The sequence below is a fragment of the Hyperolius riggenbachi genome, chromosome 2 (assembly GCF_040937935.1).
Source record: "Hyperolius riggenbachi isolate aHypRig1 chromosome 2, aHypRig1.pri, whole genome shotgun sequence".
NCBI lineage: Eukaryota > Metazoa > Chordata > Amphibia > Anura > Hyperoliidae > Hyperolius > Hyperolius riggenbachi.
Window position 1 is genome coordinate 172,026,668 of NC_090647.1, and position 22,692 is coordinate 172,049,359.

General features: G+C 42.7%; 1 protein-coding gene across 2 annotated transcripts in view; it reads left to right on the forward strand.

Annotated features, from left to right (window-relative positions):
- TDRD3 (tudor domain containing 3) overlaps positions 1-22,692 on the forward strand; it is a 415,364-nt gene that overhangs the window by 196,864 nt on the left and 195,808 nt on the right. For both annotated transcript variants that reach the window (XM_068267832.1, XM_068267833.1), the window contains exon 4: positions 16,827-16,987. In XM_068267832.1, the coding sequence (XP_068123933.1) occupies positions 16,827-16,987 (161 nt within the window). The remainder of the gene's footprint in view (positions 1-16,826; positions 16,988-22,692) is intronic.

A 22,692-nucleotide genomic window follows, 5' to 3' on the forward strand; every position in this document is an offset into this window, starting at 1 on the left:
TCTGCTTCAGAATCGGAATCAAATTTGTTTTGCCAAGTGCGGCGGTTGCCAAACTCGGAATTGTTTGTGGTACACATCGGCATTGTGCATAGTGCAAGACAGCATAAACCATAGTAGTGCAATGCACATACAAACATTGACATGGGCATTGAAACAAAAGTAATGCAATACACGTGCATACATAGGCATAGGCATTGGAACATAATGGTGCAGGTGCTCGTGCACTGAAGAACTAGATGGTTAATTAGTCCAGCTAGATATTTAATTAGTCCAAGGAGCGGATATACATGGAATGAAGGACAGCTGCTCAGTAGGAGCAAACGGGCTATCTAGTCCATGGTGACAGCCTGCTGTGTGTAGGGCTCGAGTTCAGGGTGTGCACTGCTTGGGGGAAGGAGGAGTTCCTGTGTCTGGAGGTTTTGGTGGAAATAGCTCTGTACCGGTGGTCTGAGCGCATGCGGTTGAAGAAGCGACTGCCAGGATGGTGGGGGTCTTGCGTGATCCTGTTAGCCCTTGTCCTCAGCCTGGATGCGTGCAGGAGGTCCAATGGTGGAAGGGGTCTACCGATGATTCTTTCAGCGGCATTGATTACTCTCTGTAGTCTGTACTTGTCACTTGTGGTGGCGCCTCCATACCAGACGATGATAGAGGAGCACAGGATAGACTCGATGGTGGCGGTGTAGAAGCTTGACAACAGCTCCCGCTGCATGCCAAACTTCCTTAGTTGTCTTAAAAAGAACAGCCGTTGCTGTGCCTTCTTCTGGCATTTAGTGGTGTTTTCACTCCATCTCAAGTCATTGGTGATGGTAGTGCCCAAGAACCGAACACTTGATACTCTGCTGACCTCGGTGCCATCGATGAAGACTGGGTCAAGTGGAGGGGGGCGCTTCCTGAAGTCCACGACCACCTCGACAGTCTTTGCAGCATTTAGGACGAGCATGTTGTCCTTACACCAGTTGCAGATTCTCTCGATCTCGCTATGGTAGGTGCGATCATCCTCTCCCCTGATGAGGCCAAGTATGGTGGTGTCATCTGCAAATTTAATGACCTTAACACAGTCAGCAGCTGAGGTACATCGGTTAGTATATAGGGAGAACAGTATCGGAGACAGTACACACCCTTGCGGGGCGCCAGTGTTTGTGGTCCTCACTCGGGAAAGGCAGCTGCCAAGTTTGACTTGTTGCGTCCGATTCGTGAGGAAGTCCTTGATCCAAGCGCAGAAAGTATGATCGAGCCTAAGTTGCCCTAAGTTGTAATGCAGAATGTCCGGGCAGATTGTGTTAAAGGCAGAGCTGAAGTCTAAGAATGGGTTATGAATTACTAAAGTATTGTACCATTTGACTATGTCAACCCTTCAATGTCATGATATACCCACTCCAGTACTATCCTAACAGGCGGTAACATATCTGAATATCCGATAATGTGTGTGAAAAAGTGTTCTGGAATCACAGGCACCTGAGCAGCACCTTATACAGCAAGTCACTATATTCACATCCTGATGACCTGGTCTCCCGCTGTGCTTCCCCCTCCCTGAGCTGCAGCCAGAATTTAACCTTTTGTGTGCTCAATCAGTGACTAAAGCTGTTAAATTAGCTAGTTGTCCTGCTATTCACACAGCACCTTATCAGTCTGGAAGCCATCATATTCAGATGATCGGGTCTGGTGAGGAAATACAAATGTCCCTAGTGCTGCAAAGGACAAACGTAACTGTCTGGGGATTGATGTTCTCTAGCATGGAGCTCTGCACTCCTGACATGTCTTGCATGCCTTGTTATTACAAGCTCTCTTGCTGTGTTTACTTTTCCTCTCTGGCACAGGGAGGGGCGGGACAGTAGAAGTGCTCAGAGCAGGAGATCGCCAGATAACAATGAATAGTGGACTTGGTGCAAGTCTCTGTCTACAAAACTGGTCATCCAGTGGCTCAGCCAGCAGTTGCAGTCATTAGAACCCTTGAGCACAGAATAGAAAGGTAACCCTTAATTATCAGTAAAATAAAAACATTTTCCTGGAATGCGCTTCCCAGACTGCTCAGCGCCCTAGGCAGTTTGCTGGAATGTCAGTCTTTAGAAGTGCCTCTGCCTCGATCAGTAGTTGCCATGCAAGGCTTTATAAAACAGCTCAGTAGTGCGATAAATGCATATCCAATTCTGATTATGTGACATTTTAACGGAAATCTTATTTAGATTTGAGGAATTTTATAGTAGAACGGAGATGTGGCATCTCAGGATAAATTGATTAACATTAAAAGCTTTCACCGGGCTTATTTGTCGTCTACTCGACTGGCAAAGATGAATAATATACATTGGAGTAGTTGCTTTAAACGTGACATATCTGAGGCTGACTTTCTGCACTGCATGTGGCGGTGTCCTTTAGTCAACAGGTACTGGAAGTTGGTGATTCAGTCTTAGTGACTCACTACTCCTCCCTGTGACTTTATCCTTTAAAGAGACTCCGTAACAAAAATTGCATCCTGTTTTTTATCATCCTACAAGTTCCAAAAGCTATTCCCATGTGTTCTGGCTTACTGCAGCACTTTATACTATCACTGTCTCTGTAATAAATCAATGTATCTTTCTCTTGTCAGACTTGTCAGCCTGTGTCTGGAAGGCTGCCAAGTTCTTCAGTGTTGTGGTTCTGCTATGAACTCCCCCTTCCAGGCCCCTCTATGCACACCGCCTGTGTGTTATTTAGGATTAGAGCAGCTTCTCTCTTATCTTTTACAAGCTGGATAAATCGTCCTCTGAGCTGGCTGGGCTTTCACATACTGAAGAATTACAGACAAGGGCAAAGCTGTTTGCAGGAAGAAACAAGCAGCCTGAAACTTCAGTGCATGAGAGATGCAGGGGGAAAGAAACACACAAATGATCTCTTGAGATTCAAAAGGAAGGCTGTATACAGCCTGCTTGTGTATGGATGTATTTTCTATGTGTGGACATACTGTACATCAACCTACTTCCTGTTTTGGTGGCCATTTTGTTTGTTTATAAACAAACTTTTAAAAACTGTTTTTAACCACTTTTAATGCGGCGGGGAGCGGCGAAATTGTGACAGAGGGTAATAGGAGATGTCCCCTAACACACTGGTATGTTTACTTTTGTGCGATTTTAACAATACAGATTCTCTTTAAATGTATGCGGAGTATGCGGACTAGCGACAGCAACATAATTGCAAATAGACGGCGCTTCCTGCGAGGGGGGAGGAACGTTGGCTACAGCTTCCGTCGCACAGCTGATCCCTCTTCCGTGTGTGTACGCGGAGTGACCTGGCGACGAGCTGTTGCCGACCTGTCGCGCACACGCTTACGTGTGCTGGCGACAGGCCACTTTTATAGCCCGTGCGTGTGGGCCATTAAATCACACAATGTAACTCCAAGTTAATCACACTTCTGTGAAATCCAACTGTCCTCTTAGGTAGCAACACTGATTGACAATCAATCTCGCATCCTGTTGTGTAAATGGAATAGACTACCGGTGGAAATTATAGGCAATTTGCTAGACATTCCCAATAAAGGAGTGGTGACCACAGACCACTTCTCAGTTCCTATGCGTTCTGGCTGATGTTTTGAATGCTTACGGTGCTTTCACTCTAGTGGTAGCATGAGATGGAGTCTACAACCCTCACAAGTGGCTCAGGTAGTGCAGCTTATCCAGGATGACACATCAGTGCAAGCTGTGGCAAGAAGGTTTGCTATTTCTGCCAGTTTAGTGTCCAGAGCATGGAGGTGCTACCAGGAGACAGGCCAGTACATCAGGAGACGTGAAGGAGGCTGTAAGAGGGCAACAACCCAGCAGCAGGATTTGTGCAAGTAGGAATAGGAGGAACACTGCCAGAGCCATGCAAAATGACCTGCAGCGGGGCCACAAATATGCATTTCTCATGGAAAAGGGGGTATCAGCTACTGATTGGGATGAAGTTCAATCCTTGGTTATAGTTTCTCTTTAAGCTGAATACTCACCTCGCGATGAAGGGAGATGGATCACAGCAATGTCCCACGATGATGAGCACTCCCCGATCCATCTACTTGCGAGCTCACACAAATGACTGCTCGTGGCTCAAAAAATCGTGGACCTTATGTACTAGATGCTTTTTATTTTAAAGGACTACTATTGCGAAAAAATGTAAAATTTTAAATACATGTAAACACATACTAATAAGAAGTACATGTCTCCCAGAGTAACATGAGCCATAAATTACTTTTCTCCTATATTGCTGTCACTCGCAGTAGGTATTAGAAATCTGACAGAACCAACAGGTTTTGGACTAGTCCATCTCTTCATTGGGATTCTCAGCATGACCTTTAGTTTTTATAAAGACGATCCCTGAAAACGATCTATACAAAGATGCTGTCCAGCCTCCCTGCTTGCTGCACACCATTTTGGTAGCTGGACAGAGCAACTGACATTTACAAAGTGCTTTTGAAAATAAAGAAAACCCTGAGAATCCCCCATGAAGAGATGGACTAGTCTAAAACATGTCGGTTCTGACAGATTTCTATTACCTACTGTAAGTGACCGCAACATAGGAGAAAAGTAATTTATTTTTCATTTTACTCTGGCAGAAATGTACGGTACATTGTATTTGAATCTGTTTGCATGGATTTAAAATTTTATGATTTTCACGATAGTGTTCCTTTAATTTTGTTGTTGTCTGTTGCAGCCTGTGCTGTTATTATACCGGTTGTTGTTGTTGTTTTGACTTCTGAAGTCATTCTCTTTTTTTCATTCTCTAAAAAAAAATACATAAAAAATAAAAACTTTGCTTAATCTTATTTAAAAAAATGAGTTTTTATTTTAGTGACTGAATTTATGTCTAACTTATCCCTGGTAATATTCTGGGATTGTATTACAGGAAATCACAGCTTCCCATGTTGTAAGTATAGCTTACGTGTAAATCTATAAAAGTCCAAATCTGATATTTTTTTTTTTTGTCTGTGGCTAATTTTTATGTTAAATGTTACGTCTGAGGGCTTTATTTTAGGGTCATCACCATTTACCATAGTTTGTTCACAACATGTGACCAAGGGATTCTATAGTTGTAAGGCTGAACTGTTTGGGGATTTAGTATATTGTAAAAAAACTAATTATAGGCAGAAACCAATTTTTTGCACCACATCTGCCGCTACTGAGTTACTGACAGGAGATCAGCTGTTTATTGAGATAACATGCTACGTGCAGGTATTTTTTTTTAACACAAGTTCTATGGAGAAATATATGCTGTCCCTATTATACAACTGATAATAGGGATATACATTTCATACATTTCATAATAGTGCCCCTTTAATACCGATCATAATTGTTTAAAATCCACTTCAATTTACAATCGATTAGACTTTTTGTCTGATCGAATGTCTAATTTAAAAAAAAATTTTTTATTGTATTTATAAAGCGCCAACATATTACGCAGCGCTGGACATTAGTTTAGGTTACAGACAATATTTAGGGTTGACATACAGCAATAAGACAATACAGGAATATAAGAAAAACCAGATCACACAGCACAGTATGAGTACAAGGTAATGCTTAGTCAGTCACTGGATGGAGCATGGAGATTAGGCAAGATGAGTTCACTCAAATGCATAGCATGGGTGCACAGTAATGGAGGTGCATGATCAGGTAGGACACAAAAGGAGGGAGGACCCTGCCCAAAGGCTTACAATCTAGAGGTAGAGGTAGGGACACGAAAGGTAAGGGGCCAGAGTTCAGCTGTAGGTTTAGAGCACTTGTGGGGGGTGGTAGGCCAGAGTGAAAAGGTGAGTTTTGAGGGCTTTCTTGAAGATGTTGAAGGAGGGGGGAGGAATAAATTGTACTGTGTACACCTTTACAATCGAAGCACATATGATGCTGAAAACCAATTTGCCAACAATATGACAATACATGTTATTGTGCTCAGGAAGACGGATGACTCAGCTGGAAGGCAGCAGTTATGAGTATTATTGATGCTGTCCCAATAAACAACTAACCTAAATGGTGGTAACGCAGTTCACACTGGAATACTACAGAAGTTATTGTCTGTAGCAAGATAAGGGAAACTGCATAGAGCTTTCAGACATTTCAAGCAAGAGCCCTGTTCACTGCGGGTTATGCTATGATGTGAGCTTTGTGAGGTTAAATTGTGTTCAGCCATTTAAAATGGACATCAGTAGCTCATAATGGCCAGTCAGAAATGCATGCAGTATTATCTATTGGGTAGTTAGTGGTAATGATTTCTCAGTGCTCATGTAGCAAAGCTTTGCTAAAAACTCACTGATCCTGTCAAATGTGTAAAAATAGCTACTCTTTCATTTTCTTTTACTGCAGTAATAAGCTGTTATCACTTTTGTGGTGTGTAATGTATATTTGCTAATACTGTAAGTCTTTTTTTTGTAAGTCTTTTTTTTTCTTTTTCCTTTAAATTTTTTTAATGCAGATTGCCTAAATGGAAGTAGATGTATATGAAACATCTGTTAAAATTATTCACCCGTATATTTATTGCAATCTAAAGAAATACATTATCAAATCTGCAGGTGCTAGTTTTCCATGTTTTTTAGCCTTTTTTTTTATTTATTTATTTATTTATTTTTTTATACAGAACACCTGAAGTGAGAGGAATATGAAGGCTGACATTTATTTCCTTTTAAACAATGGGTACTTTTCCGTTAGCCGGGCGCATCCACTAGGTGGCGTTAATTACTATTCCCCCTCCAGGCCGCCATAGATAGTAGGGGAAGGTGTAGTTCTGGTGGCGTTTTATCGCCATCTAGTGGATGCGCTTGGCTAACGGAAAAGTACCAAACAATAAAAGCTGCCTGGCTGTTCTGCTGATCACCTGCCTGTAAGGGCCCATTTCCACTAGCCGCATGCCACGGTTTGATGCGTTAATCGCATCCATTCGCGGGTGACTTTCGGTCGTCTTGCGGAAGTCTGGTGCGACGAGATGATCGCATCTCACCGTGGCTAGTGGAAATGGGCCCTCATGCTTTTAGCCATGGACCCTGAACAAGCATGCAGATCAGGTGCTCTGACTGAAGTCTCACTGGATTAGCTGCATGCTTGTTTTAGGTGTGGGATTCAGACACTACTGCAGCCAAAGAGAGCAACAGCACTGCCAGGCAATCAATATTGTTTAAAAGGAAATAAATATGGCAGCCGCCATGTCCCTCACACTTTAGATTCAGGTTCCCTTTGGTCGCATTCACAGTGGGACGTTATAGTCGCACGTTATAAAGTCTTATAACGCAGCTTACCGCACTGCAATGCTAATGGTATAGGCCATTCACAGTGCAACGTTAAAGTCGCGTTAAAAAATGGTATGTTGTGGTAACTCGATGCTTGCGGTGCGTTACCTCTTAATACAGACACGTTGCAACTTTAATGTCGCATTAAACCGCAACGTCCCACTGTGAATACAGCCTTTAACCTATTTTAGTTCCTGGACGTAGAAACTACGTCCAGGAACCATGCGCGCTCCCGCGGCCGATCGCACGCGTGCACCCGGCCGCGGTTCGTTAGCCAGGAAATCAGTGAATCGGGCTATGGTGCCCGATCACTGATTCCTCTCCCCCGCTGAAAAAGCGACAGCTTCTCTTGGAAGCTGCGCTTTTTCTGGCTGTAGCGTCCCCCATGCGTCTCTCTAAGTCAGGGGTCTCAAACTCAATTTACCTGGGGGGCCGCAGGAGGCAAAGTCAGGATGAGGCTGGGCCGCATAAGGAATTTCACAATCGCGGCGCATCGCCGCCTCTGCCCGCCCCTCTCACTTTTCCTTCACAGAGAGGGGCGGGGAGAGGCGGCGATCTGTGCGGCTATTGACATCAGGAGGGGCAGAGCTGAAGCTGAAAGCTCTGCCCCTTCCAGGAAATGCCGGCGGATTGACTCCCGGGCGATTTGGGGGCTCTGCAGCCCTCGTTTAGCGGCAGGGATGCGGCGGATTACTTGGGAGCACTGAAGCGAACTATAAGGAAGCTTTTGCCGGCGAGGGCCACAAAATATTGTATCGATGGGCCGCGAGTTTCAGACCCCTGATCTAAGTGTATGTTACGCTTAGAGTGACATCATGTAAACAAACTCATGGTCGCCATCTTGTGGCTAAAAAGTAAAACTACAACTAAAAGTAAAAAAAATAAAACTCAAGCACACATTTACATTATAAATCTATTGTTACATCCCACCCTCCCAAAACTACCCAAATAAAATGCTTAATATAAAAAAACAAAAAACATTACAATAAAAAAAAAAAAATGTAAATATTTACCTAAGGGTCTAAACTTTTTAAATATCAATGTAAAGATGAAATATTTCTATATTTTTTTATTTTAAACTTGTAAATAGTGATAGATGCAAAACAGAAAAAATGCACCTTTATTTCCAAATAAAATATTGTCGCCATACATTGTGATAGGAAGCAAACGCTTGGGAGCACCCTCCAGGCTCAAAAATTTAAGTGTGTGCCAAGATCCCAGCCCCTATACCACAAGGGGTAAAAATGCAGCAGTTCCTAAAAGGATCGGCACCACACAGATAGTTGCATTCATAAGCTCTTTTTGAATCTTTATTGCATTAAAAAAAAATGACAAGGCAGCGACAGCCCGCTGTTTCGGCCTAGTGTGGCCTTCCTCAAGATGCCAATGTAGTCAAATGCATTTGACTACATTGGCATCTTGAGGAAGGCCACACTAGGCCGAAACAGCGGGCTGTCGCTGCCTTGTCATTTTTTTTAATGCAATAAAGATTCAAAAAGAGCTTATGAATGCAACTATCTGTGTGGTGCCGATCCTTTTAGGAACTGATACATTGTGATAGGGACATAATTTTAACGGTGTAATAACCGGGACATATGGGCAAATACAATACGTGAGTTTTAATTATGGAGGCATGTATTATTTTAAAACTATAATGGCTGAAAACTGAGAAATAATGATTTTTTTTCCGTTTTTTTCTGTTTAAAATGCATTTACAGTAAAGTGGCTCTTAGCAAAATGTACCCCCCAAAGAAAGCCTAATTGGTGGCGGAAAAAACAAGATATAGATCAGTTCATTGTGATAAGTAGAGATAAAGTTATAGGCTAATCAATGGGAGGTGAACATTTCTCAAGTGAAAACGACGGAACGCGAAAGGGTTAAGATTAATTTTCGAGATACCTACTGCATACTAGAGTAAAATAACCCAGCCCTGTCCCCAAGGCCCACCAACAGTACATGTTATGCAGGTGGGATAATTAGTGGCTTATAAGAGCGGATTATCTACCTCTGTGAACTTCCACAAACATGCACTGTCGGTGAGCGTTGAGGACAGGGTTGAGTAACAATGCATTAGAGGAAATTGCCTACACATTTCCTTTTACCACAGATCTATAGACTAACCCAATCACCTCAGAAAGGGCAGTTTGTATCTCAGGTACATTATAAAATGATTATATAATCTACAGGATCTGCTCTAACGTGACAAATGACCAGCTGCAGTACCTTAAGAGGGTTTTAATTAAACAAGGATACAGTCCTTGAATGGCTTAAAATCAAATAAAAAAGAAAGCATTATTCTGAGAACTGATGACCTGCAATACTAGCAGAGCCAGATAGAACTTTCACTCTTTGCATATTGAGATACAAGTAACGTTACGTAACGAACTGTAAGAAGCTTCTTCAAATAGACCAGTGCAAAAAGGAATGTTTACCTGCCTGCAGAAAAGGCAAGACCTGCCAAGGCAACTATGCTGCTGACCAGGGTAGAGGGCTTCTACAGGAATACCAAATAAAAGGCACCTTTTCCTGTGGATCAGTTGACCTGGTATTCCTAATCCTATGTAAAGTGTTTCATGGGACTCAACAAACGAATATGCACAGGTTAGCTAATAATACCCATCAAATTGATTTTTTTTTCTGCAGGAGCAGAAAAAAAGCAAAATTAAAGTAGATAAGTTAAAGAGGAGTTGTAATTGTAAATAGAAGAATATAGTAAATTATTCACGTTACCCATACTACCTTATTAACCTGGATTCAGCATCAGAGACACTTATGGTCCTTTTACACCGGTGCGCTGCGGCTGTGGTGTGATTCGGAACAGTCGTACTGCAGCCGTAAATTCGCACTGCCCTTTATAGCCCCGGTGTGACTGAACAACAACAAAAAAAGTCTTCTGATGCACATTCGTTATTGCCGCGGAACTTGCAGAGTAATGCACTGCAGCTTGAGCGTCACTTCTGCAGCTCCCTGAGCAGTGCTGTCGCATCACACCGCAGGCAGTGTGCCATCTCTCATTGACTTTAATGGCCACTGCGACCAGGGTAAGTGTATAAGTTCATGTTACCAACTGCAAAGATGCTGACCACAATGATACATTTAAAATGTAAATGGGGTGAGGTAAGATATTACAATGGGCACACACTGCCTAAACAATTTATAAATGAAAATGTAAAAAGAAAAAAAAAACATTTTATGATTTTATGAAGGTTCCTGTACTTATGGGTATTTTCAGGTCAAAGAGGGTAAGAGTGATATGGAAAACAAAATGTATCCAAAGATTCAGAACTGGGGACAAAAGTGAACTGTTATTCCTTTCAAGTGGGGCCGACGCAACCACAGTAGCAAGAGAGCAGGGGATAGCAATTAAATCACAGGTTAGATACCTAGGCATCAAAATGACGAGACACCCTAAATCTATATATACACTCAACTACGATCCCCTACTCCAAAGTATAAAGCAGCAAATACAAAGGTGGACTAATTTGCCCCTAAATCTAATGGGAAGAGCAGTAGTCCTCAAAAGTGTAATTTTTGGGAGATTGCTGTATCCACTACAAACTATCCCCCTCTTGTTAAAACATAAAGACATACAAGAATTAGATAGGTTGTCCACAAAATTCCTATGGGCAGGTCGTAAGCCGAAAATAGCCTTAGCAAAATTGAAATTACCCAAAGATTGGGCAGGCCTGAGTCTTCCAGATGTGCGTCTCTATAATCTTGCATGCCTGTTTCGCCACATAAGAGACTGGGTGATGAAAACAAGTATTTATTCTAATATCCATTTAGAAGAAGCTTTTTTGGAACCATGGACCACCATGGCAGTCCTACATACCCCATACAAGCAACTACCCACGCAACTCAAAAACAGTAAGACAATAATTGACACATGGGCAACCTGGAAGGCAGTTAGGAAACTTTTTAACAGGCCATATCACTTATCCAAATATATGCCACACTGGGGACACCCAGCCTTCCCGACAAGTATAGCACATAAAGGGTTTTTAGAGTGGGGGAAGCAAGGGATTGCCAAAATAGGAAACTTGTGGTCCTTTAAAAACAATAGATGGTATTCATTTTATGAAATAAGAACCATGTACAAGATCCCTAAGCACCATTTTCTTTACTATGCGCAATTGAAGTCTTTTATACATGCACAGACCACTGACGTTTAAGTCCACCATGGAAATAAGTTAGTCCGATCTTTGGTATTAAGTGAAAAATGGAGAGAATCCCATTATAAGCTTATACACCGAGCTAAATACGCTTTTAATATAAAATACAGAAACCCACCGCCCCATTATAACTCTGAATGTCCCAAATGCTCCTCTCCAAATGCATCATTGTACCATTGTATGTGGTCTTGTAATGTGATTACTAGATATTGGAAAAAGGTAAAAAGTTATATCCCAAGTATTTGCAATATTCCTATTGTTATCTCCCCAGTTATGCCTATTTAACTATGTGTCTGAGATAGCAACAGCTTCAAACACAATGACTGTCAAGTCACCTTCCAAATTAACTCATCTTATACTAATAGCAGTGAGGAAGGTAATCTACAACAAGTGGATCTATTCTAGTGCACCTACAACCTGGGACCTTAAAGGGACTCCGAGCAGTGGAAAAACTATGGAAAGATGCATATCATTTTAAAGCTCTCTTTCTCCTCTTTCCAATGATATATAAAGCGTACGCCTTTTAGTTTTTGCTATTTTCGTGATTGAAATTGCCGCGGCCGCGATTTCCATCGCGAAAATAGAGAAAACTAAAAGGCATAGGGGGACGATTTAGGGGTCGTCAGAAAGAGGAGAAAGAGAGCTTTAAAATGATATCCATCTTTCCATAGTTACATTGTATTACACAGGGCGACTTTTTCTCAAAGTCAGCAGCTCCATTCAGCAGAAAAAGTCGCCCTGTGTAATACAATGTAACTATGGAAAGTTGGATATCATTTTAAAGCTCTCTTTCTCCTCTTTTTGATGACCCCTAAATCGCGAAAATAGCGAAAACTAAAAGGCGTAGGGCGGCGATTTATATATCATTGGAAAGAGGAGAAAAAGAGCTTTAAAATGATATACATCTTTCCATAGTTTCTGCACTGCTCGGAGTCCCTTTAAGGAAATTAATGCACTTGTTTCATCTGGACAATTTGGAAACAAAGATACATAAAGAAAAATCCTCTAAAAAATTCTTTGCAATCTGGGAAAAGTTTATTACGTCCACCTTCACGAGCCAAGAGATCAGTAGTATAATGGATCCATACAAATACACGTCATGGTATGCAATCAGAGACTTAAAAGGCAATTTGGGAAGGCTCAAGGCCTAAAAGATCCACATTTGTACCATTAACCTAAGGTGCAACAAGGGGTTTACAAGAGAGTTTGAACAAAACACCACACATATTAGAAGGTCAACCTTTGTGGTTGAATTTTCCTATGCATCCAGAGAAACTGGGAGGGAGAGGGGTGTTCGGGTAGGGAGGGAGGAAAAGGTTATAATGCAAAGGGTATTCTCTTTAAAGGAATACTGTAGGGTGGTCGGGGGAAAATGAGTTAAAGTTACCCAGGGCTTCTAATGGTCCCCCACAGACATCCTGTGCCCGCACAGCCACTCCCCAATGCTCCGGCCCCGCCTCTGGTTCACTTCTGGAATTTCAGACTTTAAAGTCAGAAAACCACTGCGCCTGCGATGCCGTGTCCTCACTCCCGCTGATGGCACCAGGAGCGTACTGCGCAGGCCTAGTATGGTCTGTGCCTGCGCCGTGTGCTCCTGGTGACATCAGGGGAAGCGAGGACATGGCAATGCAGGCACAGTGGTTTTCAGACTTTAAAGTCTGAAATTCCAGAAGTGAACCGGAGGCAGGGCCGGTGCTTCGGTGAGTGGCTGCACGGGCACAGGACGTCTGCGAGGGACCATTAGAAGCCCCGGGTACCTTCAACTCATTCCCCCCCCCCCTCTCTACAGTATCCCTTTAAGGAGCAAAAGCCAAAAAGCTTTTATAGATAAGAGAAAATGAAAATCAAAAGTTGTTGATGTATTCAGGTAATGTTGGAAACAGCAAACTGTTTTTGTTTTTTTCTGAGTTCATGACATCTTGTTTATGCAGATTGTTTGTAACCTTTCCTGGGAAAAAATAAAAAATAAAAATATTATTTAAAAAATAAATAAATTCAGTACTGTAGATTAAAGAGACTCTGAAGTCTCATGAAATTCAGGTTTTTAATTTAAAAATGTGTTTAACATCATAGCCCTACCTAAAACGCCGCATCCCGGGGGCTGTAATCTCACTAAATCCCCCCTAACTCCCTCTCCCCCGCAAAATCCACAACTTTCTTGGTCCTGGATTTTGCTGCTGGAGGAGGCAGAGCTTTCAGCCGCAGCTCTGCCTCCTTACGCGTCAATCAGCCGCGTATCTCCGCCTCTCCCCGCCCCTTTCAGTGAAGGAATACTGAGAGGGGCGGACGGAGGCGGCGATCTGGGATGATAGACACGTGGAGAGGCAGAGCTGCAGCTGAAAGCTCTGCCTCTCACGGAAGCGCTGCCCGGATTGCCCCCCGGGGAGTTGGGGGGATTTAGATAGATTACAGCCGTGAAGATGCTGCGTTTTAGGTAAGGCTATGATGCTACACACATTTTTAAAATAAAAACATTAATTTTATGAGACTTCATTCTCTCTTTAAACAAAGATTGTAATTTTTTTGTGATTTGAACCAAAAAAAGTACATCCTAACTCCTCCCAAATAAAAGAATATATAATACTGTGTCTCTTCTGATTAAAGTGTACTTAAGATGAAGCATTTACTGTATAATTACTTTGAGCATCCTCTAGCACTCTGTAAGCAGTGGGCTCCCTCGATGTCCTACTGGGCCACTCCATTCTTACACAGTGTGGCCCAGTAATTTCCACGAATGTCCCAGTCGCACCCCCACTGCACACGGAAGCATTATTGGAATGCAAGCCACCGGAAGTCTCGGGTCATATTTTTTGTTAAACAATATAATTAATTTACGGTCTCCCTTCTGCAAATAATATTGTATCTGCAAATTGATCACTTTAAGCTGTCTTTGAGTCTGAGTGAACCTGAAAGTCATGGCTATTTCACAGTCACAGTACAGAAGTATATTTGCAAATGACAGGTCACAGCTTCCCAGGTATGTGATAGTTCTTCAAGAACACCTAACAACTATCAAAAAAGAAGAAAATTTTTACAGCATCTGACTGAGCTTTATTAGCAAAATAATCTTTGGTCTTAATTTTGTTGTCCGCATGAGATTTTTTTTTTTTTTTTTTTGAGATTCAGATCAGTATTAAGGATGGAACCCTGTAAAAAGAAATGTGTTTTGTAAGGTTGTTCTTACTATTATTCAGTTAGCCGATAAATGATATCATACATACTGAGAACTTATTTTACTAATGGCTTACATGGTAGAATACTTATTAATGATTTACTGTAACAGAATTGGGTACTTTTACTGGCTTTACATAGAAAATTGATGAAATCATCCTTCATTGAGCACATTGCTGGGATAAATAGTGATTTGTATATTCCACTGCAGTTCAACCTTATTTTTTATACATATATCAATCATATTTAATTAATTGCACTAAACTAAGTTGAGGTAGAGTGCTTAGAAATCACAGCTTCCCAGATTTCTGGTATCTCAGGAGAGTGAAAAAACTAGAAGGTGGCATTTGATTTGTTTATTCTGTCAGTAGTTTTGCCTTTCCATTGCTTCAGAATCTGTGAGTAAAACAAAAAGATCACTGCTGCACTGAAATGTTTGTATTGGGCAGCACGCATACACCCATATTATGGCGATTCATGTGTGTGAATTAGGGCCCATTAACACTTAAAATCGCCAAACAGTTTTGCTCTAGTGATTTTACCGCGATTAGCGCGGTAAAAAATCACTATACTTCCGCGATTTCAGAGCGATCGTGGTCAGTGCTTTATAAGCACTGTACTGCGATCGCTGCTGAATCGCCCAGAAAATGCTGCAGGTAATGCGTTTGCGATTGGTGCTAATCGCAAAACGCCCACGATTGGCTTAGGTGTGAATGGGCCCTTAGTGTAACTTAGGATCTGGTAAGTTGTGATACATCTTTTATGCTTATGTGAATGTGATATTAAAGGGAACCTGAAGTGAGAAGGATATGGCGGCTGACATTTTTATTTTATTTTAAACACTTCACATTGCCTGGCTGTCCTGTTGAACCTCTGCCTCTAATACTTTTATCCATAGACTCTGAACAAGCATGCAAAGCAGATATTTCTGACAAAAATCTTACAAGATTAGCTACAGGCTTGTTTCAAGTTTGTGATTTAAACACTACTGAAGCAGGACCTGTCAGGCAACTGGTGTTGTTTAACCACTTAAGGACCAGGCTCTCTTTCCCGGATCTGTGCTGCGTGGGCTCTCCAGCCTGGGGGGGTCTGATCGCCGCCGGCTGCCTGTGATTTGCGGGGGGCTCCTCAAAGCCCCCCTCCGCAGCGATTTCCGCCCTCTCTGCCCTTACCTCGCTCTCCCTCTTTCTATGGGCTGCGCAGGACGGATATCCGTTCTGCGCCGCCTAGGATAGGCTTCAGCCTATCAGATGCCGGCGATCCCCGGCCAATCAGAGGCCGGGGATCGCCGATCTCCTTTACGGCGCTGCTGCGCAGCAGCGCCGTATGATGTAAACAGTGTCTTCCCCGCGTGTTTACATTTAGCCTACGAGCCGCGATCGGCGGCTCGCAGACTGTTCACGGAGCCACCCTCCGTGAACTGACATGGAACGGCCGCTCGAGCGGCCGTTTCCATGTAATTCCACTTACGACCAGCCGCCAGGCGGTCGTTAAGTTTTAAAAGGAAATAAATATGGAAACCTCCATATCCCTCTCACTTCAGGTTTTCTTTTAAAGGGAACCTGAAGTGAGAGGCATATGGAGGCTGCCATATATATTTTCTTTAAAACAATACCAGTTGCCTGGCTGTCCGGCTGATCATCTGCCTCTAATACTTTTAGCCAACGAGAATGCAGATCAGAGGATTCTGGTAAAAAGTTCCAACCCACTTACATTCCATTAATCTCACTATCAGAAGTTAGATAATGCCCATCTGTACTTTTCAGGCCAGGTTCACAGTTACGTTAAAGTTGCACTGCAGCATTACAACACAATGCAACAAAAAAAGCACCCACTCAATGCATTACCATCGCATTGAGTAGGTACAATAAAGCATACAGGCAATTAAAAGTATGCATTCCTGTACCTGGTAATGTCTGCATTTTGAGGTAACGCACTGCAGCAGTGTTACCATAACGCTACATGTTACAATGCGACTCTAACATCGCACTGTGAAGCATAGGCTTATCATTGCAGTGCAGTAAGCTGCATTATAAGACTTTATAATTCAGCACCACAATGTCCCACTATGAACCTAGCCTCAGTCTTATAGAATGTTCCTATTTTATACAATACTTCAGTTTCCAGTTGAATTTATAGTTCTCCAATAAAGCACCTCCAAAGTTGATACAGTGGCTCCTGTGGTGTTTCCATAAATGCACAGCTATTTGAGATTATATATCCTACAATGATGATATGCCTTCTGATCACTCTCCCTTGCGGTTTCCAGATAGATGGCCCGTGTATTTTACAAATTCAGAAAATCCGCAATGTGTCTGCGCCGAAAGACAATGAAGAATCTCAGACAGCTCCCAGAATGCTTCGTTTACAGATGACTGATGGCCATACAGCCTGCACAGCCATAGAGTTTAATTACCTGTCAAAAATCAGGTAAGAGGTTTTCTTGTTCAAGAATAAGAGATGTATACCTTTGGGTTGGTGAGGGAGAAGTAAAGCACATGACCCAACACAGTCGTTGTTAAATCATTTATTAGGGTACTATTGCTCAGCTTGGCATACTGATGATATTAGTTTTGTATGTTATGGGATAAAAACGCTGTACATAATTAAAGTTTGGGTGGAATTAAAAGAAACTCATTTTTGTAAACCAGAAAGGGGTTAAAACATTGATCAGTTTTTTTTTGTTGTTTTTTTTTATCACCATCTTTATTTTTAAGATGACATAAAATGACAGGAACCGAGGAGAAATATTTGTGAAGAGAGTGCTTTTTTTGTTTCTGTGGTTACACATATTCTCCTCTGTTCCTAAAATTGATCCAGCAACCTACAGTGCCATTTTAACATATTCTCCCAGACATTTTGACAATAGTCCTCATGGAGACTTTAAGGATAGACATATTTTTTTTAAAGAAAATTATTTACAAAACTACTGATAGAGACCATTCATGTAAAATTATATCAACATTATGTTAACCACTCTGCGACTGCCTACCGCAGGATGGCAGTTGCAGTGTAGCTGCCTCGTTCCTCAGCCACGCCATATGGCGTGATCTCGCGAGGCGAGAGATTGACAGGGAATGAGCCATCGCTCAAGCGAACGTTCCCTGCAGTCAACACAGCGGGGCCATCACGATCATCCTGCCAGCCGTGATCAGAGCTAGCAGGCTGTAGTTTACATGAAAAAAGCTAATAAACGTGTTCAGCGCTGCAATCTAGAGCAGTGCTGTACAGCAGACAGCCTTGTCACTTAACTGTCCCTCCTAACGGCTCACAATCTAACCCCTATCATAGGCTTATGCCTATGTATGTATCATGTAGTGTATGTACGCGATCTAGGGCTAATTTGAGGGAGAGGGGGGGTTAATTAAAAGAAATAGGGGTTATTTAAAAAAAAACATTTTTAATTAATAATAAAAAAAAAAAATCGCAGCAGCAATCAGATACCTTCAAAAGAAAGCTCCATTTGTGGGAAGAAAAGGGGGTAAAATTAATTTGGGTGGTAAGTTGTATGACCGAGAAATAAGCTGTTAAAGTTGGAAAGTGCTGAATTGTAAAACATTTCCTGGTCACTAGGGGAATATAAACCTCTGGTCCTCGAGGTTAAAGGACACATATAAACTAAGAGGGATATGGAGGCTGCCATGTTTATCCCCTATAATCTGGCTTTCCTGCTGACCCTGAACCAGCATACTAATCAGCAAGCAAACCTTCTGTACAACAACATCATGTTGGCCTGTATAACCGGCCACCCACCTTCAAATGGTCCAGAGAATCAACAACAAAGTATAAGGAGGCCCTCAACAGACCAGAGGTAATACAGCTGCTTCTAGACTATTAAACATATTCCTATAACCGTAACCAACTAGGGGTGCAACAAGCAGCAAAGGACCTTAACCAAATATTACACACCATTGCAGGACTGGCTGAAATAAGAAGTACCATCCAAAAGAGACCATCAAAGAAAAACACAAATAAATGGTTTGACAGTGATTGCAGGTCATTAAGAAACAACTTAAGTGCAATACCAAACAAAAAACACAAATATCCAAATAACTTAGAATTGAGGGCGGCACATGATACCATCCAACGCCAATATAAAGTGACCCAAAACCACATCAAAAGTAGACTCCAACGGCTTGAAGAATCTCTGCAAGACAACTCCTTTTGGGAGACCTGGATACAAATTGGCAAAAAACCTAAACAAAATAACCAACACATCCAAAACGGCCAAGCCTGGCTACAATACTTCAAAGACCTATACAGAGATATTCCTATAAACAAACTCAGCCCAGAACAAGCACAAATAATCAACAAATTAACCCTCCTGGCGGTTATTTTTTTCTGCCAATTAGGCAGAAATCCATTTTTTTTTTTAATTTTTATTTTTTTTGTTTCATGTAAAGCTACCAGAGTGGTAGCTACATGAAACACCACTAGTGGGCGCATGTGTCCCTCTAGTACGATCGTCGCCGGCATCAATAGCAAACAGGGGACCGCGTATATAACGCGTTCCCCTGTTTGGCTTCTCCTGTCGCCATGGCGACGATCGGAATGACGTCATGGACGTCAGACGCCTCCGATCCAGCCCATAGCGCTGCCTGGAACTCATTGGTCCGGGCAGCGCAGGGCTCTGGCGGGGGCCCTCTTCCGCCGCTGCGTGCGGGCGATCGCTGCAGAGCGGCGGCGATCGAGCTGTACGTGCGGCTAGCAAAGTGCTAGCTGCGCGTACAGCACTTTGAATGAGGCGAATCGCCCCACTAGAGGCAGAGATATCCTCCTGCGCGGCATAGCCCGAGCTTAGCTCGGGCTTACCGCCAGGAAGGTTAAAGAACATGGAGGAGAAGGTGAAAGTTTTTCAAAACCCACTCGATACACCTTTCACATTGGAGGAAATAAAAGAGAAGATAAAACTCATGCAAGGCAAAAAAGCTTGCGGCACAGACGGAATCCTATCAGAAATGATCATATCTGGCTCCCCAGAAATCCATGCAGCAATATGGAAACTATTCAATCTGGCCCTGTACTCTGGTCACTTTCCTGAAGTCTGGAATGAAGGACTCATAACTCCTATTTACAAGAGTGGAGATCGCTATGACCCAGCCAACTACAGAGGCATCTGTGTCAGCAGCACACTGGGAAAACTGTTCAACAGCATTTTGAATAAGAGAATCTTCACCTTTCTCACCCAGCACAATGTTCTCAGTAAAAGTCAAGCAGGATTTGTACCGAACCATTGCACTACAGACCACATCTACACCCTGCACACCCTTATCAAGCACCATGTACATAGACGAAGGAAGGGAAAAATATCTGCCTGCTTTGTGGACTTAAAAAAGGCTTTTGACTCAGTGTGGCACCCAGGTTTGTTCCTGAGACTCCTAGAGAGCAGGATAAGAGGGAAAACATACAATGTCATCAAGAGCTCATACACTGGGAACAAGTGCAGTGTGAAAGTGAATGGGAAAAGAACACCTTTCTTCCCCCAGAGGCGGGGCGTAAGACAGGGCTGCAGCCTGAGTCCAACACTTTTCAACATATATATCAATAAATTGGCCTCTTCCCTAGAGGCCTCACCAGAACCAGGACTCGCACTACATGACACAACAGTGAAGTTCTTACTGTTTGCAGATGACCTCCTATTGCTGTCGCCAACTGAAGAACAACAATAACAACAATAACAATAATATTTATATAGCGCTTTTCTCCCTGGGGACTCAAAGCGCTGCGACCCTGCATTATGCAGTCTCAAAGGCTCGGGAAAAGAGGTGAGTTTTTAGCCTTTTTTTAAAGCTGTCCAGAGAAGGTCTACAAGACAGCCTGAAAATCCTGGAGAAATTCAGCACAACTTGGGCACTCCCCGTTAATCTAAAGAAAACCAAAACCATAGTGTTCCAGAGGAAAAACAGGTCAACCCAGAGCCCATCCTTTATACTCAATGACTGTGAAATCAGCAGAACTGATAAATATACCTACCTTGGTCTGGAAATCAACCAATCAGGAAGCCTTAAGTCAGCCATGGAGGCCCTAAAAGCCAAAGCATGCCGAACGTTCTATGCCATCAGGAAAGAACTGTACCACCTCAAACCACCAGTAAAGGTCTGGATGAAAGTATTTGACAGTGTCATCACCCCAATCCTACTGTATGGAAGTGAAGTATGGGGCCCCACCACCTACCCAGACCAATCAAAATGGGAATCCAGCCCAACAGAAATATTCCACCTGGAGTTCTGCAAACACCTTCTCCATGTCCATCGGAGTACCTCAAATAATGCCTGCCGAGCTGAGCTAGGTAGATTCCCATTACTGCTTGAGATACAGAAGAGAGTGTTGTCCTTCTGGGCCCACCTACAGAGCAGCAGCCCCGACTTACCCCACTACATAGCCATGCTGCGCAATGAAGACCAAAAAAAGCCATGTGCACTGAAAGTAGTGGTCAGCTCTATACTCCCTCCAACCCCCGATCCACAGGTCATAACAAGAGTCCAGATAAAACACACCACAGCCAAGAGCAAAGAGGACTATGTGAAAAAATGGAGGAGTGAAATAAAACAGTCACAAAAGCTAGCCATATACCAGTCTCTACAAAGAGAATATAAAAGGGCCCCATACCTGGAAAAGCGCCAAAACTCCCAAGAGAGGAAAATCCTGAGCGTCTACAGATTGAGTGCTCACAACCTCGAAATAGAGTCTGGGAGACACAGACAGACGTACAAACCCAGGGAGGAGAGACTATGCCAACACTGTGAGCAGAAAACCCTTGAGGATGAAGGCCACTTCCTGCTGCACTGCCCCAAATATACTGCAACCAGGGACACTTACTTTAAGAAATTGTTGGAACTATTCCCAGACTTTCTTACATTAGAAGATGAGAGAAAAACATATATCCTACTGGGAGAAGAGGAATCCACAGTGACAATCGCTGCACACTATGTCACAGCATGCCACAGACTGAGAGGAGCATAACGCAACTGTAAACCTAAAAATGTCCACAGACTGCTTAGCCATTGTCCCCCTACCCCACCCCCTTTCATGTCCCCCTTTTTCCCCTTGGTCATGCCAATAAAGCTATCTTTGATTTGATTTGAGATAATTTACTTTAAAAAAAAAATGCAGGTTTTTCTATTGTCCTCCTTCAAGTAGACTTTAAAGCTCTTGATCAATGTCCCTGATTTTTCATTACAAGGAAAGTTGACTAGGGAACTTTATTAAAACTTATAAGTTTTCATATTTTATTTCAGCTGTTCCAGATAGATTTCCTTTGGAAAGTTATATCATGTGACCCAGAGAGCCCTTCAAAAAACTGCTGCCACTAGAGCTGGGGTTTGCTTTCCTAGCTAGTGTACAGCACTCATACCCCAACAAAGGGCCATCATCTTGTCCCACCTACCTTCTCCCTGTACAACTGAGAAATTAACTCTTTGTGGCCACGACTGCAGCCACAGTTTATCAAATTCTTATTTTCCCTTTCAGTTCCTCCTCTCTCGGTTTGTAATAATGCATTTCCCAAACTCCTCTCCATTGTCATTGTAAAGGCCATGAGCGCCTCTTCTTAACCTGCCTGCAATAGGAAGCTATTGCTTTTTTCATCAGCATGATTATATGGTAATTACCGTGAAGAAGCTGTGGGATATGTAAATGATTTATTACACAGTTAGCTGTAAGGGATTGGGAATATTTTGTAACTGCTGAGCTTTGTAGCTTTAGGCCAGATGATGGCTAGTGCTCAGCACAGGCGGTGAACAAGCAGCCACCCTATGCAGCTTCAATTGAGCCACCGCTGTTGCCATGCTCAGAAGTGATATGAGGCGGTTCTTCACTACCGGGTAACACAGTGTTTTAAACTGAATGCCAAACTGCTATTTGGCCACATGTAATTGCAACAGAATGATGCTTGTGGCCCAGCATCATCTAGGCAGCTAAACTGATCGACAAAGAGTTCAGCTGTCCATGAAAAAGAGGATTCAGTATTCACCACAAAGATTTAGTCTTTGAGCAGTAGAAAGCAGAGATCAGCATTGTGTCTGACTCTGTGCTCACAGGAAGGACCTAAAGTTAGTACCACCTCCCCAACTTCCTCATGTGGTTGGTGAATGGTATGGAGGAATTTGGACAACTCAAAAGCATGCTGTTCCCTC